Source organism: Eptesicus fuscus, chromosome 22 (genome assembly GCF_027574615.1).
Source record: "Eptesicus fuscus isolate TK198812 chromosome 22, DD_ASM_mEF_20220401, whole genome shotgun sequence".
Classification (NCBI taxonomy): domain Eukaryota; kingdom Metazoa; phylum Chordata; class Mammalia; order Chiroptera; family Vespertilionidae; genus Eptesicus; species Eptesicus fuscus.
The window spans coordinates 10,776,080-10,791,645 of record NC_072494.1 but is presented as its reverse complement, the minus strand read 5'-3'; the positions used below and the strand labels follow the sequence as shown (position 1 = coordinate 10,791,645).

The window sequence follows — 15,566 nt, the reverse complement described above, 5'->3', positions numbered from 1 at the left end:
GATTTAAAACCCATAAGAGGCCTTATCTTAAAAGTAATAAGGGCAGTCATCGAAACCTAAAGGTAAACTAAAAAGCGTTTTCTAAGAAATCTGAAGATGGAATTTGGAAAACTTATGTTCCTGGCTTTCAGTCTTTTACATATGAGTGGAATATTTTTATAAGGTTGGTGCCCAGGACAAATCCTTCTGGAATGAAGTTTCTGGGTACTGTTTCCATTTCCTGTTTATAGGTGTTGATAACTGCGGTCGCACAGTGATGGTGGTGGTTGGAAGAAACATTCCAGTGACACTAATAGATATGGACAAGGTAAGCCATGGAAAGGCTGTTTTACAAAGAATGTTGATTTAAAAAGAAGAATGGGAATTTGGAATCAGGGCTTAGAATGTGAGATGATTGTGTGTTTCTGGCAGAGTGGCAGCCCTGGGGTTCTGCAAATCTGCATGTGTCATTTCAGTAAGTTAGGGGTTTGGTTTTGCTCTGGGAGAGACAGAAATACTGGGATGTCATAATATGATCTCCAAAAACCCATCTGCTTTGTTTGGATATCATGTATCGGGCAAATTTTTGATTGGAATCTTTCTGTATTATCATTGTACTAATAAAGTCTGTCTTTCTTTTTTTTCTTTTTAAATTTATATTTTTATTGATTTTAGAGAGAGAGGATAGAGAGGAGGGAGGGAGGAAGGAGGAGAGAGAGAGAAAGAAACCTCAATTTGTGTAACACTCATTCTTATCATTAATAGTGTAATTGATGCCAATAAAAACATAGATTGTGCATTGATGTCAGTGTACACTTCCCTGAGGGTCTAGATATTCATGTATCATTTCATATAAAATACTGAGATGTGTTGTAAGGTCAAACCAGGTAACAACTGGTAGCAACTGGATCCTAATCCATGTTAATCCAGTCATGGGAATGCCAAGGACCACCTGAGGAGGAATTGGGAAACAGCCTGTTTCATAATAATCTTTCAGTTGTTACCTCTCAGCTTCCTCCTTGCCATAGTTTATAGCTACACCACTGGGTCATACTGGCCTGCCCATATTGTATGTCTGCTTTGTGTTTGTTTCTCTTACATTTTATCTTTCTTGTAATGGAATATTTCTCTAACCGATCTGCGTTACATTAAATTTGAGTCTTTCAGAGCTCTGGAAAAGCTGCCCAGCCCACAGCCATCTACTGGCTCAACCTGTTCTCATTTTTATCATTCACGTCAACAGTAAAGGTGCTAAGAAAATTAGCCCTCAAAGTGAACCATGTGAGGCGTCACTTACAGTATCCTTATCAGTAATTCTCAGTTATAAGAGAGCCATGAGCCTCTATCTCAGTAGAGACTGCAAAGACTTTCATTGAGTTCAAGCAACAACTTCAAGAATGATTGAAAGTCTAGAAATTCTGCTAATGATTTTGATGTTATTATCCTAGAGAGGGAAAACCTGGTAGTTGACCGAAGAACTCTTTCGAGTAATAGGAGAGTTATTAGAATAGAGATTAGTTATTCTCCTTCATCCCTTAGGACAAGAGAGAAAGGGATCGTACTGTAGCATTCATGAGAATGATTGAGCGGTGGCATGATTCACTCTCCTGGAGATCCTTCTAAAGAGAACTGATGCTCATCAGAAATGTCCATCTGCAATGCCTGGGCATAGACTAGCTTAATCTGGATTTTTTCCTCTCTCTGTGAAATAGACTGCTGTGCAAAACGATCTTTACCTTTGCTCCTCATTATCTTCTAGGCTCTTTTATACTTTATCCATGTAATGGACCACATCGCTGTGAAGGAATACGTATTAGTGTATTTTCACACACTGACAAGCGAATACAATCACCTGGACTCTGACTTCCTGAAGAAACTCTATGATGTCGTGGATGTCAAGTTAGTTATTTTTTGCAAATTATGAAGAGGGAAAGAGCCTCTTTCTTTCCTAATTGAAGCAAACATTACTGTGTATTCCTGAAAGTGTATTTCATGTACAAAGATTTTTATCATTCATAGTTCAGATATTTTAATAGTTGTAGGTGCTCCTTAACTCCAATTTACCACATTTAAGTAAATTCATATGTAAACTTGAGCCTGCTTTTCAAACACCTTGGAAAATGTTTGGGGTCATGACCAACCTTTGTATATAAAATAACAAAAATGCTACCTTCTATTTATAAGGTGTTACACTTATCAAAATATATTTACAAACATTGTTTTATTTGATCTAGTGACCCGTGAGTTTGTTAATTCATAATCTAATCCCAGAGATTCTATCGTCATATAAAAAAAAAGCTTATCATAAATTTGTTAAGTATGAATTTACTTCGTCTTTCCTCTAGCTAGATAAATATAGATATATTTCAAATCTACATTTGAAAGATGGGAAAATATGGACATTCTAAAAGATGAAGGACATTGCCCAAGGTCTCAAAGCATTAAATGCAGAATTTGGACTTGAACCTTGGAGCCAGAAATTTTTTTTCATTAAACTATACTTCCCTTAAAGTGGTAATAGACATTTTAACCAGAATATATAGACTCCCCACTACAGCAAAGATAAAATGTTCTGCTTTAAATTTTTTTCTCACTAATAGATTTCCTAAATAAAAATGCAATCCACCTTCCTGGTAGTTGTTTTATTACTGGTAGCGTCACAAAGTCTTTGTGGATTGCATTAAAAAGTCTATATTGCAATTAGTGTACAAAGAAGGCAGATTACCATAGGTTTCCAGCTGTCTTACTGCACCCCTTAAATCTCATCTTAATTCGCAATATTAAAGTTGTCATTACCTCACAGACACCTCGTTAGCTTGCTCTGAATGTGTGTTTTATAAGGAAGCATCACTCCGCTATACTAGTAATTCTGCTTCTACCTCTAACCAACTCTTTAACTTTGAACAGGCCTCAACTGTGAAATGAAGAGTTTGTACTATTTCTCTGAAGTCCTCTCCAATTAACCTTATGCGACCCAATGGTGATTAAGAAGCTGTTGAAATAATTTCAGGCACGCCTGGGGAGGCTAGATAGAGTAGTGGATAAGAGCATGATTCAGGAGCCATACTGCCTGCATTCAACTTCTGGCTCTACCAGTTGATGGCTCGTAACTTTTGGAAAATTAAAATAGAGACAGTGTTAGTACTCAGTTCATAGAATTGCTATGAGAATTATTAAGTATAAAGCCTTCGTACAATTTCTGGGACACAGTCAGCTTCCTATAACTATTGTCGTAACATGATCATTGAAACTTTAGTTTCTATTTTTGCTATAATTTTAAGTGGTTTTACTGTTGTTTCTAATAACCCAATCTCAGGGATTTTAGGTTCATGTGAAAAATAGCATTGAATAAATGCTTGTTAAATATGAATTTCCTTTGTCCTACCTATAGGTGGCTGTTATGGCCTAGAAAAACATAGTATCTCCTATAAAACGGACACTTTAAATAATAAAATGTTCTCTGAGTTGTTTTTGACATTTCACCTAAAATTTAATACATAAACCAGAGCTATATAAAAACTTTTTTCCCTCTGTGAATGAATATATATACTCAGGCAAAGAGTTCATTGTCCATAATGGTGACTGGTTTGGGGCATGACTTATACTGACCCTTTTTTTTATTTTAAATCAGGTATAAGAGGAATTTGAAGGCTGTTTATTTTGTTCATCCAACATTTCGTTCAAAGGTACAGTATTTTTCCTTTTAGCTAAATCATGAATTTAAATGCACTGCATGCTAGCATATTAAGACATATATATGTCAACATCCTAATTCTTGCTGTCGCACTGTGACTGCTGATTTCTTTGTTTACCCTTCCTTGTTAAGTGATCTTGAGCTGTGGTCCTGATGTTGGTCTCATTTAATTCTAGTATCTTTGTGGACAATCCTCACAAGCCATGACTTCTCCATCTTTTCTTCTTCTTGCTTTTTGTTCATCCGGACATTGCTCATGTTGTTGGTACAGAATTCACTTTCCTCCCTCTGCTCATGGCTAACTTACATGTCCTCCAGATCTCAGCTCAACAATTACTTTGCATGGAAAACCTTCCCTGACCAGTCCTGTACCTAGTAGGTACTCCTGCATTGTACCCCCTTGAGCCAGAAGTTGAACGCAGGCAGTAAGGCTCCAGAATCATGCTCTTATCCACTACTCTATCTAGCCTCCCCAGGCGTGCCTGAAATTATTTCAACAGCTTGTTAATCACCATTGGGTCGCATAAGGTTAACTGGAGAGGACTTCAGAGAAATAGTACAAACTCTTCATTTCACAGTTGAGGCCTGTTAAAGAGTTGGTTAGAGGTAGAGGCAGAATTATAGTGGCGTGATGCTTCCTTATAAAACCCACATTCAGAGCAAGCTAAGGGGGTACATTTCATAGTGTTCTATCATGATGATGTTTTTAATTCAAATCACATGTTTTATTTTCTGCCTTGTATGTTAGCCTCCAAGATGATGAGAGTTAGAATCTAGCCATCTGGCTCACAGCTCTATCCCTAATATGTGATCCTACATCTTGACTTCATCAAGACATCTAGTCCTTTGGTCCTTTTACTGAAAAGGACATCTCTTTTTTGTCCTGATTTCCCCCCCTATTCAGCCTAACACCCATGTTCCATCACTTCAGCCACTCTTGTCAGTGCCTAAATAACCTATAACCTCTCACCCTTTCATCACACTTGCCCATTAATCTTGAGATAGTACATCATTCGCTTTCATCACTCCCGTATCTTGGTTGCTGAGCACTGATGGAGAAATCGGCCGAGCCACGGGATTTGGACTGCTGAGCGGACTTGGGGCTTGATCTGCTAGAGGCCCTCTGATTGTTCGCTTGACAGTGACCCAGTGTGGCTGTCTGCTCTCCTCAAGCCCCGACCTGCCAGCAGTGCTCACTCCAGCAGATGCTCGCCTTGGTCTTAAGATCATAGGAACCTCAGTAAGGAGCTCCCTATCTTCTCCCTCGCACCCCCAAACCTACCTGCCATCTAGTCCTTTCATTGCCTCCTTGTTCTGTCACAAAAGTGTTTCTTAATGAAGGGCAGTCCCTCTCCCTGTGCACTGGATCCCATGGCAATAACAATAACGTTGTCTGAGCACTTACTCTCCGCCAGTTCTTCCTGTGAGTCATCTTGTGTAAGCCTTTAATAATAGATCTCTGTGTAGGTGGTAGTCATATTCCCACTTTACAGACAAGGAAGTTGATGCTTAGACTAAATTTCTTGTTCAAGGTAAGCAACTAATAGGTAGCAAAGGCAGGATTTGAATCTAGGGATTTCCATTCCAGGGCCTGCACTTATAGCTACACAATACATTTCCATCTCCTCAGGAAGCTCTCCAGTAATTCTCCTCTTTCCCACTGTTCTGGATCTAACTCATCCATTTTTAAACATGCTAAAGTCTCCAGTTACCTCTCTTCTTCTTTTAGTGTAATTTATGTTCTATGCTCACCCTTTTCGTTTTTCATACATCTTAAATTACTCTGTCTGGTTCGAATTCCACTGTGGCTGCTCACACCAAAATCACTGGTCATCTCTGTTACTAAACCCAGTAGACACTTTTCTGTCTTTGTGTAACCTGTTTCCCTGTAGCCTTAGACACAGTTGACCACTTCTTCCTCCAAACACTTTGTCTGGCTTCTTTGAAACCTGGTGAGCCTTGTTTTCCTCCTCCTCCTAGCTCCGCCTGCTCAAGTTCCTCTGCTCCCCTCTGTCTCTGCTCCTCCTTTGAGTGTTAGTGTTCCCAAACCCTCTCCCCTCTTCTTTCATTCTGTACCTTCTTTCCTTTCTGGGTCTTCAACAACCCTCGAGAGTATATGCAATTCCCAAATACAGGTCCTGGAGAGGCAGTAAAGCCTAATGTTTAAAGGCAAGGGTTTAGGTTGGGGTAATATGTAGGTTCTAATCCCAGCTCTACCAATTACCAGTTTCTCATCCCAGGCAAGTTATGCTTTCATTTCACCTTCTATAAGACAGGAGTGATAATAGTACCTACCTTGTTAGGGTGTTGGAAGAATGAAAGTAATACAGGTAAAATGCTTAAAACATTCACTGACCCAGATTGAACACTCAGCAAATGTTAGCTATCATCATCATCCCCGAACTTAGACCTGCATGTTGAAATACTGACTGGATATCTTCACTTAGAGGTCCCACAGGCCTCTGAAGTTCAGCATGTCCTCCTTCCCTGCTAAACTGCTTTTTATATCCTCTATCTTAGTAAATGGGACCACTGTCTACCGAGGTACCCGAGCCAGAAACCAGGGAGGCATCCTTGGGTACTTTACCTACCTCACCTCTCACCACATTACATCAGTTCTGTGTGCCTGCTGTCATCCAAATCCATGCCTGTGTCTTCAGGCCTAACTAGTGAAGTTTTCTTACCAAGCTAATATTGTAGAATATTTACTGTAGGGTCCTTTGCAAAAGTTTGCCAAGACATGGTCTTAGGCAAAAAGAAAAGAAAAGAAGAATCTGAGTATATGAGTGGGGTTTAGAAGGGAAAAAATGACTTATTTGGGCATAAAAACCCAGGATTTAGTGATTGATTAGGTTAGTAGGAGTGAGAGAAAGGACTGTGTCATCCGTGGCTCCCAGGTGGCATCAGATAAAGGATCATGGGTTGGGGAATATATATATTTTTTTAATTGATTTTTACAGAGAGGAAGGAAGAGGGATAGAGAGTTAGAAACATCAATGAGAGAGAAACATCAATCAGTTGCCTCCATAACCCCTACTGGGGATTGATCCTGCATCCAAGGTACATGCCCTCGACTGGAATTGAACCCAGGACCCCTTTAGTCCGCAGGCCGACGCTCTATTCACTGAGCCAAACCGGTTAGGGCTGGGGAAATATTTTTTGAGAGTCGATATCAAGTAAACTGAGCTTTAGCCCTAAATGTTCATGAATAAAATCAGAGAGGCTTAGAGCAAAGAGGACAACTGCAGACGGAGCCCTGGCATCAGGGAAGGAGACTGGGAAGTAAATCTAAAAATCAACAAGGAAACCAAGATTTGACTAATGCCGTGGGAGCCAGTGGATGGGAAAAGCATCAAAGACAGTGGAAATGGTCTTTATTTTAAAGGATTGTGGAGAAATTAAGTAAGAGCAGTAGTGAAAAGTCCTCGTCGTATTTCATAATTAAGAGATGAGTGAAGACTTCAGTGAGGGATGTTTCCCACTTTGGGATTTCTCATGGTTTACAGAATTCTTGTTGAATTTCTCATCCAAATATCATTAAAATTTGCATGAAGTATTTTAAGTAATTATTTCAAAATCGCACATTTCCTTTTGGTCCCCCTGTGTTCGAACAGCAAAATAAGTTCTAATTAATTGCTCATGGGAGCACTGCTTGTGAAGTCAGTTACATGAAGGACTTTTCCTTCTCTTCATTCAGTTAAGTTTTGATTACATGCTTGACTATTTCCTGAAGTCTCATCAGCCATTTATTTTTTGTTCATCTAGTAGCTACTAAAAGTTTTTCTTTAATATAGACAAACAGAAGGATTGGCTTGATCTTCAGTATGTCTTTGCCAATAATGTCTGCTCTCCCCACTTCCATTCAGTATTGTATTCAGTGTAATATGGCAAGGAAAACAAAATCCATCTAGATTTAGAAAGGAATAAATAAAACTGTCTCGTTATTCATAGATGACATGATCATCTATTTAGAAAAACCCTATGGTACCCCAGAAAAGCTTCTAGAACTAATGAGTAAGTTTTATTAAGGTTTCAGGGTTTACTATCACTATTCAAAAATTAATTATATATATATATATATTAGCAATGAACAATCAAATTGAAATTTAAAAGGTAATATCATGATCACAAAGTACTTAGGGAAAAATATGACAGGAGATGTGAAAGACTTGTACACTTAGAAGTTAAGTATACTGAAAACATTGATAAGAGATAGACATCTAAATGAATGATTAGAAGATTTAATACCGGTAAATTGTCAACTCTTGCTAATCTGTAGATTCAGTTTAATCTCAACCAAAATTTTAGCAAGATTTTTTGTAGAAATTGACCAGTCAAAATGCAAAGCATCTAAAATAGTCAAAACAACATTGGAAAAGAACAAAGCTAGAAAACGAACACTACCTGCTTTCAAAGCTTATTCTATAGCTACAGTACTCAAGACATTGAGTTACTGGCATAAGGATAGACAAATATATCAGTGGAATAGAATAGAGAATCCAGAAATAGACTCATATATGTGGTTACTTGATTTTTGACAAAAGTACCAAGTTAGATCAGTGGAAAAAGGATAGTCTGTCCAACAAATGATAGTGGAACAATTGGGTATCGATATGCAAAATAATGACCTTTGCTTTATATGTTGCATCATATACAACAACTAAGTGAAAATGAATTAAAGACCTAAATGTAAAACTTAAACTGTTATAGAAGAAAATATAGGAGAATAAGCTTTGTGGCCTTGAGCACAGCAAAGATTTCTTAGATGCAATACCAAAAGCATAATCCAAAGAATTGGACTTCATCAAATTTAAAAACTTTGCCCTTTTAAAGATAGTTATGAGAATGAAAAGATAAGCCACAGCCTGAGAGCAAAATCTTAGCATTTATCTGATAAAGGGCTTATCTTTAGAATATGCAAATAACTCAAGTGTCAGTAATGAGCAAACAACTCAGTTTAGAAGTGGGCAAAAGATTTGTACAGACACTTCAGTAAAAAAAACACATACCTATGGCAAATAAGCACATGAAAAGATGTTTAAGAGAATTAGTCATTAGTTAAGTGCAAATTAAACTTAAATGAGATATTATATTTCTATTAGGATGGCTAAACTTGAAAGACTAACCATACCAAATGTTGGTGAGAGTGTGGAAGAGCTGAAACTCTCATACAGTGCTGATGAGAATATAAAACATTAGAGAGACTTTGGAACACTTTGGCAGTTTAAAGAGTTAACCATACCCCTACTATGTGATTCAACCTTTCCACTCCTAGGCATTTACCCAAGACAAATGAAAACATATCCATACAATTGTTCATAGCAGCTTTATTTGTGATAGCCAATAAATAGAAACATCCCATATGCCATTCACTGGGAGAATTGATAATAAAAGTGTGGTATAACCATATAATAGAATACTGCTCAGCCATAAAAAAAAAAAGAATGGACTATTGACATATTCAGCAACATGAATGAATCTCAATTATGCTGAGTAAAAAAAGGCAGACAAAAAATTTTATGTAATGTATGATTCCATTCATATAACATTTTAGGGAATACAAACTAGTGTATAATTAGAAAAAGCAGAGCAGTGATTACCTGTGGACAGGGAGTAGGTAGGGGTGGGTGGGAGGAGTTACATAGGACCCCGAGAACCTTTGGGAGTGATAGGTGTGTTCAATTTCTTGATTATGATGATGGTTTCATGGATATTTAAATGTCAAAACTTAACAAATTGTATACTTTCAATTTGTGCAGTTTATTGTATGTCTATTTTATCTTAATTGTTTTAAAAAATACTGCATTGAGATACCACTAGATTGGCTAAAATTTAAAAGACTAATAATATCAAATGGCCAATGATGTAGAGCAAGTGGAATTTTTTTACATTTTATGTGGGAAAGTGAAATTGTGCAACCGTTTTTAAAAAAAAGCTACATTTTTTTCATAAACTAAATATATACCTAGTATGTGATCCAGCAATTTCACTGCTGGGTATTTATTCAAGTGAAATGAAAACATACACACGTAAAAAAAGACTTCTACAAGAATATTTACAGCAGCTCTTGTTTCCAACAGCCCAGGTGTCCATCAATAGAATTAGAAATAATTAAGTCTGGTATATTCTTGTAATGGAGTATTTCTTGGCAGTAAAAGAGAACATACCCCTGATACATACAGCAGCATGAAAGAATCTTAAACATTACACTGAGTGGAAGGAGCCTCACACAAAAGAGTCATACTGAGTGATTCCATTTATGTGGGATTCTAGAGCAGGCAAAGCTAATCCGTGGTAGAAAAAATTAAAAGTGTTTGCCTCTGGAGAGAGGAGCACTGTCTAGGGCAGTGGTCGGCAAACCGCGGCTCGCGAGCCACATGCAACTCTTTGGCCCCTTGAGTGTGGCTCTTCCACAAAATACCATGGCCTCGGCGAGTCTATTTTGAAGAAGTGGCGTTAGAAGAAGTTTAAGTTTAAAAAATTTGGCTCTCCAAAGAAATTTCAATCGTTGTACTGTTGATATTTGGCTCTGTTGACTAATGAGTTTGCCGACCACTGATCTAGGGTGATGATGTGCCTTTGTCTTAAGAGTGAAAGTATGCTTAAAGTCTGTGCATTTCATCGAATGTAAATTTGAAGGGAAAGAAACTAAACAACTATTGAACTAGTTAAAATTATGAATGCCGTATTTCATATTTATGAAAATATGTAGCCACTGTTTGCTAAGATTTTTTTAAAATCTTCACCCAAGGATGTTTTTGCCATTGATTTTTTTTTTTTTAGAGAGAGTGGAGGGGAGAGGGCAGGGAGAGAGAGAGAGAAACATCTATGTGAGAGAGACACATATATTGGTTGCCTCCCGCACACGCCCCAACCAGGACTGGAGTCCGAGCCTGCAACCGAGGCATGTGCCCTTGACCAGAAATCGAATCCAAGACCCTTCGGTCCATAGGCCAATGTTCCAACCACTGACCCAGACTGGCCAGGGCTGTTTGCTAAGATTTTACTTTAATCCTTCCACCCCAAGGATTGACTAGAGAGTCAATAAATGTCAGTCCTTCATGTGACATCGATGGAGAGACATCACTAGAAATTTCAGTGGTAGAGCCACTAGCCTTGGCTGTCACCCCATTGGAATGGCTTCAGCTAGGAGTCAGAGTGAACACAGGGTGGGCAGAGGCTTGAGCACCAGGTCTGTAAAGTGACAGCCATCCTGTTGCCTCTCAGTAATATTTTGGGAAAATGAGGGAGTGAGAGAATAAAACCCATGTATAATGAAATCCACTCTTGTTTTATGCTAAGTCAAAAACTATAATTGGAGTGTTTCTCATTATAAAATAATGAGATGAAATCAGGGGGGTAATAAAGCAATCGAATCACGCTGTTCTGATTTCCACACTCCTCAGATTTTTTTCCAGGCCACTCCACCCAGAGTGATAATTGGCTGCACATATAAATCACTACTCTTTTTCTCCTTTGAAACTTACTAATAGAATGCAAGCTAATGGAATTTAATCCCATCCTTGATTCTGGCTCCAGTGGATTCCTGTGTACACCATTACTTGTGTGAACCATCTTTTCCTGGTTAATCTTGTTTGTGATCCTGTGTTCTTGGTTTTATGTCTGTAAAGAACTGGATGAAATAATCTCTAGCATTCACAAACGATCCCAGCAGTCCTTTTCAAATTTTTAATTTTCAGTTTCTTAAAATAGTAGATACTAAGGAATTCAATTTACCCAACTAGATGTGTATTTATAACTTATAAATAAACCAAGCTTTATAAAACTAAAATGGAAAAAGCAAAGACAGTGTTCTTGAGTCTCCTCAAGAACAGAAAACTTTTAACTGGGTTTCCCCTTCTGTCTGCTTTGAGTAATTTCCTCTTGCTAATACCTGAAGGATGTGAAGGAGGAAATGGGAGAGAATCTTCTTTCAAAGATTGTACGATTCTTCCCCGACCCAATCTTCTCTTTGAATATCCCACCTACCCCCATGTCTCTGTGGTGCAGCACATTCAAGAGTCCTTTCATAGACTTGTGTATTTAAGATTCATTTAAAATTATTGAGAGCTAACCTGCTCGATGTTATGGATTAGGAAACTGAGTTTCAGACTGAAGAACAGTTTATTTTTATAATTGTAGACAGACTTGTGTCACAATATGCTACTCGCATAGGAGCATAGCGACGCAATGGAAACCAAGCTTCGCGGGACACAGCTCCTTACTGCCGTGCCTAGTAGTTGGCACGCTCGTGCGTCTCTTTCTTTAAATGCTGGTCACAATCATCTAAACAAATCACACCATCACTGACGGACAGCACCCTGCATTTTGAAAAGCACTGCTTATTACAAGATGCTTCTGAGCTCAGTTTTAATTTTGAAATACAGATTTTACCTATTATAAATTCTCAAACTCATGTTTGTATTTCTAAGCTCTGGCCACTGGCTTAAATGATTTTCTCTTCTATTAATCAGGTATCAACATGGTTTTTTACCACCTTTTCTGTCTCAGGACTGAAGGACAAAGTCCACCATGTGGACAGCCTCCACCAGCTGTTTTCTGCCATCTCGCCAGAACAGATCGACTTTCCTCCTTTTGTCCTTGAATATGACGCCAGGGTGAGTACCAGGAGTTCTCCCTGCCCTGCTGCAGGCTCCTAACTGCTCTGCAGCGCAGGGCTTATAGGGACATCCGTCCCTTGTAAGATGATATTAATGCAATTAGTGTGTTTTTGTAAACTTGATCGTATCAGCTAACATTCTTAGGGAAACACTTTATCCTAAAAGAGGGCTTCTCCCCGAATAAACTTTTCAATGGCAGATTTTTCTGCAATAATTTTGAAGTCAGTCCTGGGTTATATTGTGAATTTTCCTACCATCTTTCAGACATACCTCTGCCTACTTATCTTAAGATTGAAGGGCTATTCATCTCCATAAATAGAACCAGAAGAATCGATTGTTGTCCATTTTCAGTATTAATTGTAAATCAGGTAGCCTGTCTTAGTCTTTACTAAAAGTTTCATTTTGCTTGGCCAAAAGATCCTCAGTTTCCTCATTTAATTGTTGCTGGTTACATATCTTTATGCATGAACCAGGGAAGATATTGGAAGGCTATATTAAGTTTGAAGTGAATTATTCTTCCTTAATTATTGAATAGCATGGATAAAGATAAATATCCTGCAACACATTTTCTCACTAACGTCTTTAACTTCAGCTATTATTTCTGTTCTACTTTATTTTAAGAGTAAAGTATTTCATGTGTTCTGATGGCTAATAAAATCTTATGGTTGGCATGGCCAATATGGCTCAGTGGTTGAGCATCAAACTATGAACTAGGAGTCATATTTTGATTCCCTGTCAGGGCACATGCTGGGGTTTTGGGCTCGATCCCCAGTGTGGGGCGTGCAGGAGGCAGCCGATCAATGATTCTCTCTGATGTTTCTATCTCTCTCTCCCTCTCCCTTCCTCTCTGAAATCAGTTTTTAAAAATATGTATGTATATATATTTATATTTTTTAAAAAGACTGGGTAGACTTAATGCTCCTCACCAGCTATCATGTAAATATACCATAGAGCAGTGCATTTTCATCCTGCCCCTCACTTACCATTTCCAACTGCTATCTTACATTGATGCTACACATTTTCTGTTTAAGGTTTCCTGAAAAATACGTTTGTCAAAGAAATGCTTTCCTTAAAAATGAGAAATGAATCTTCAATCTTATAAATGGAATCTAGAGTCCATCTCCTATAAAGTTAACTGCTTTGATTTTTATTAAGATAAAGTTAGCCAGAATGAGGTCAAGAAATTTCCCTGACATGGATGCGGTGCTTTCTATATTTGACATTAAAGCTCTGGCATTTAATTCTCTATTTTGATCTTGAACTAAGCGCCCTGAGACCTATCATTGGTACAAGCCTGGACGCTCAGGCGTGTAATGGAGAAGACTCATTTCTGCCAAGAAAGTTATGGTTATTAAATGCTTCAGCAATCGTTCCTTTTGTTTTGCGACTCTATGTTAAGATTCAGCACACAGTAAGATAACGCAGTCTAACAACAAAGAATCTGTGCGCTATATTCCATTAGCCATGGATTCAAACGCGGGCTCTGCTGGTGACTAGCTCCGTGGCCTGTGTGAGCCTCAGGTTCCTTTTCTGTAAAACGAGGGTGTCACCTACTTCATAGCATTCTGGGAGGATGTAAAGGGATAAGGAAAGAAAATGCTGATAAAGTTTCTAGCATATAGAATATTCAGTAAGTGGTAATGTTATTAAAACAATCGTATCATCCTGATCACCTCTACCTATTGTGCACCGACTCTCATTACCAGGGAACCTCTCTGATGGCTTGCGCTAGGCATTTATATGTATTAAGTCGTTGACTCTAAATCCCTTCCTTTTATGTTCCCAGTTAAAGTGATCTTATGACGTAGGGTTCTTGTCTTTTTTTCTTTCCACAGGAAAATGGACCTTACTATACATCGTATCCCCCATCACCAGACTTGTGACCTGCCATCTCCCAGCCCTGGTTTCAAGGACCCCACCCTCTCCACGGATCACTCCCTGCGGAAGTGATACTCATTTTTGCGTACAGATCCAGAGAGCCTTTTGTGCCCGCCTCTCTGGTATTTTTTTATTGACTGTATATTTTCTGGCACATAAGCAGTCTGAAAATGGTAGGCCATTCTGAATTGTACACTTATTTTAACTTTGTATATTTGTATCAAATGAAAATGTTCATTTGTAGAGGGTTGTTCATAGAAATTGGGGAGCAACTTTTGAGTATCTTCAGTTTCCTGAAAGGACCCTGGATTCTCCATTCGACAAGCCACCCATGTCACTCATATCCTCTCTTTAACATTGCACGCTTCCTTTGTGTACTTGAGCCTGTCTCGAAATATATAGAACCAGTATATGCTGACCGGATGCATTATTTGCTTCAGATCCTGGCATCACGTTTTATACAGATGAGGTGGTTATGATAAAAGAGAATTGTCTGGGACCAAGGATTTGGAAATGATCTGTTGAGAAACGTCAACATCATTAGCTAAATAAAGGTCTTAGAATTTTATTGCACCAGTTAAGATGAAGATTTAAGAACTAAAGTTCCTTGGAGCATATGGTTTGTTAAGATTGTTCTGGTCTCAGCAGTGGGGGAAACAGGAAGGTGGTAGGTATCTTCAGCCTTTTTCCTATACTCATGGGTGATTCGGTCTCCTTGTTCAAGAGGACCGTGCATATTGGCACCCTGAAGTGGAGGGCATCTCCTGGACTCCATCAGGGAGCCTTGGGAGATGTGTGGTCTTCCCAGAGTCATGTTTGGCTCTTAGAACTGCCCCCTGTAAGGACCCTTCCTAGTTGCCCACATCAGTGTGGAGGGAGTGTGCGCATGGAACAAATTTCTAAACCACGTTTGTTACTCAGGCTCTCCCTGTGCCTTAGCTTGCTTATGGGTAAAAGGGGAACTATGCTCCCTACCTCACAGAGCTATCGTGAGGGCAGCATTTAGAAAGGGCTTTGATGTCTTTGAATGAAGAATGCCAGGGGAGTTTTGGGGGTAGGGTGTCTTCAGTTAGCTTTTTCAGTGATAACAGTTATGCTCGAGGGAGTGCTCCGAGCCATTCCTCTTGTCCTTGGCATCTTTAGAGTGACTTTCTTTTCTTTTGGGACAAGAGCTGTTAGAGCAAAATCCCAACCCTGAGGACCTCCTTCCTCTTCGTTCAGATCTCTTCTGTCCTCCTCCCCCAGCACTGCACTTTAATGAGAGACATCTGCTAGCCATTTTAAGCATTTCTTCTTCAGTTAAGGTCACGCCACTATCATTTCCATCTGGGTGTCTTCGTCCCCTCCATCTCCTTCACCCTGGCATGTCCATGGGCATTTTGGAGAAGTGTAGA

General features: G+C 38.8%; 1 protein-coding gene across 4 annotated transcripts in view; it reads left to right on the top strand.

Moving 5' to 3' along the window:
• The window catches only part of GDAP2 (ganglioside induced differentiation associated protein 2), a 28,709-nt gene extending 14,122 nt beyond the window's left edge, over positions 1–14,587 (top strand). For 2 of the 4 annotated variants that reach the window (XM_008147229.3, XM_054711603.1), the window contains 5 exons: positions 231–307; positions 1,739–1,878; positions 3,611–3,665; positions 12,148–12,291; positions 14,130–14,587. In XM_008147229.3, the coding sequence (XP_008145451.2) occupies positions 231–307; positions 1,739–1,878; positions 3,611–3,665; positions 12,148–12,291; positions 14,130–14,177 (464 nt within the window). In that variant the 3' untranslated portion in view covers positions 14,178–14,587. Of the gene's footprint in view, positions 1–230; positions 308–1,738; positions 1,879–3,610; positions 3,666–12,147; positions 12,292–14,129 lie in introns of those variants that run through there. The other 2 variants (XM_028154176.2, XM_054711604.1) reach the window with 2 other exon arrangements.
• Positions 14,588–15,566: the final 979 nt, after the last annotated feature.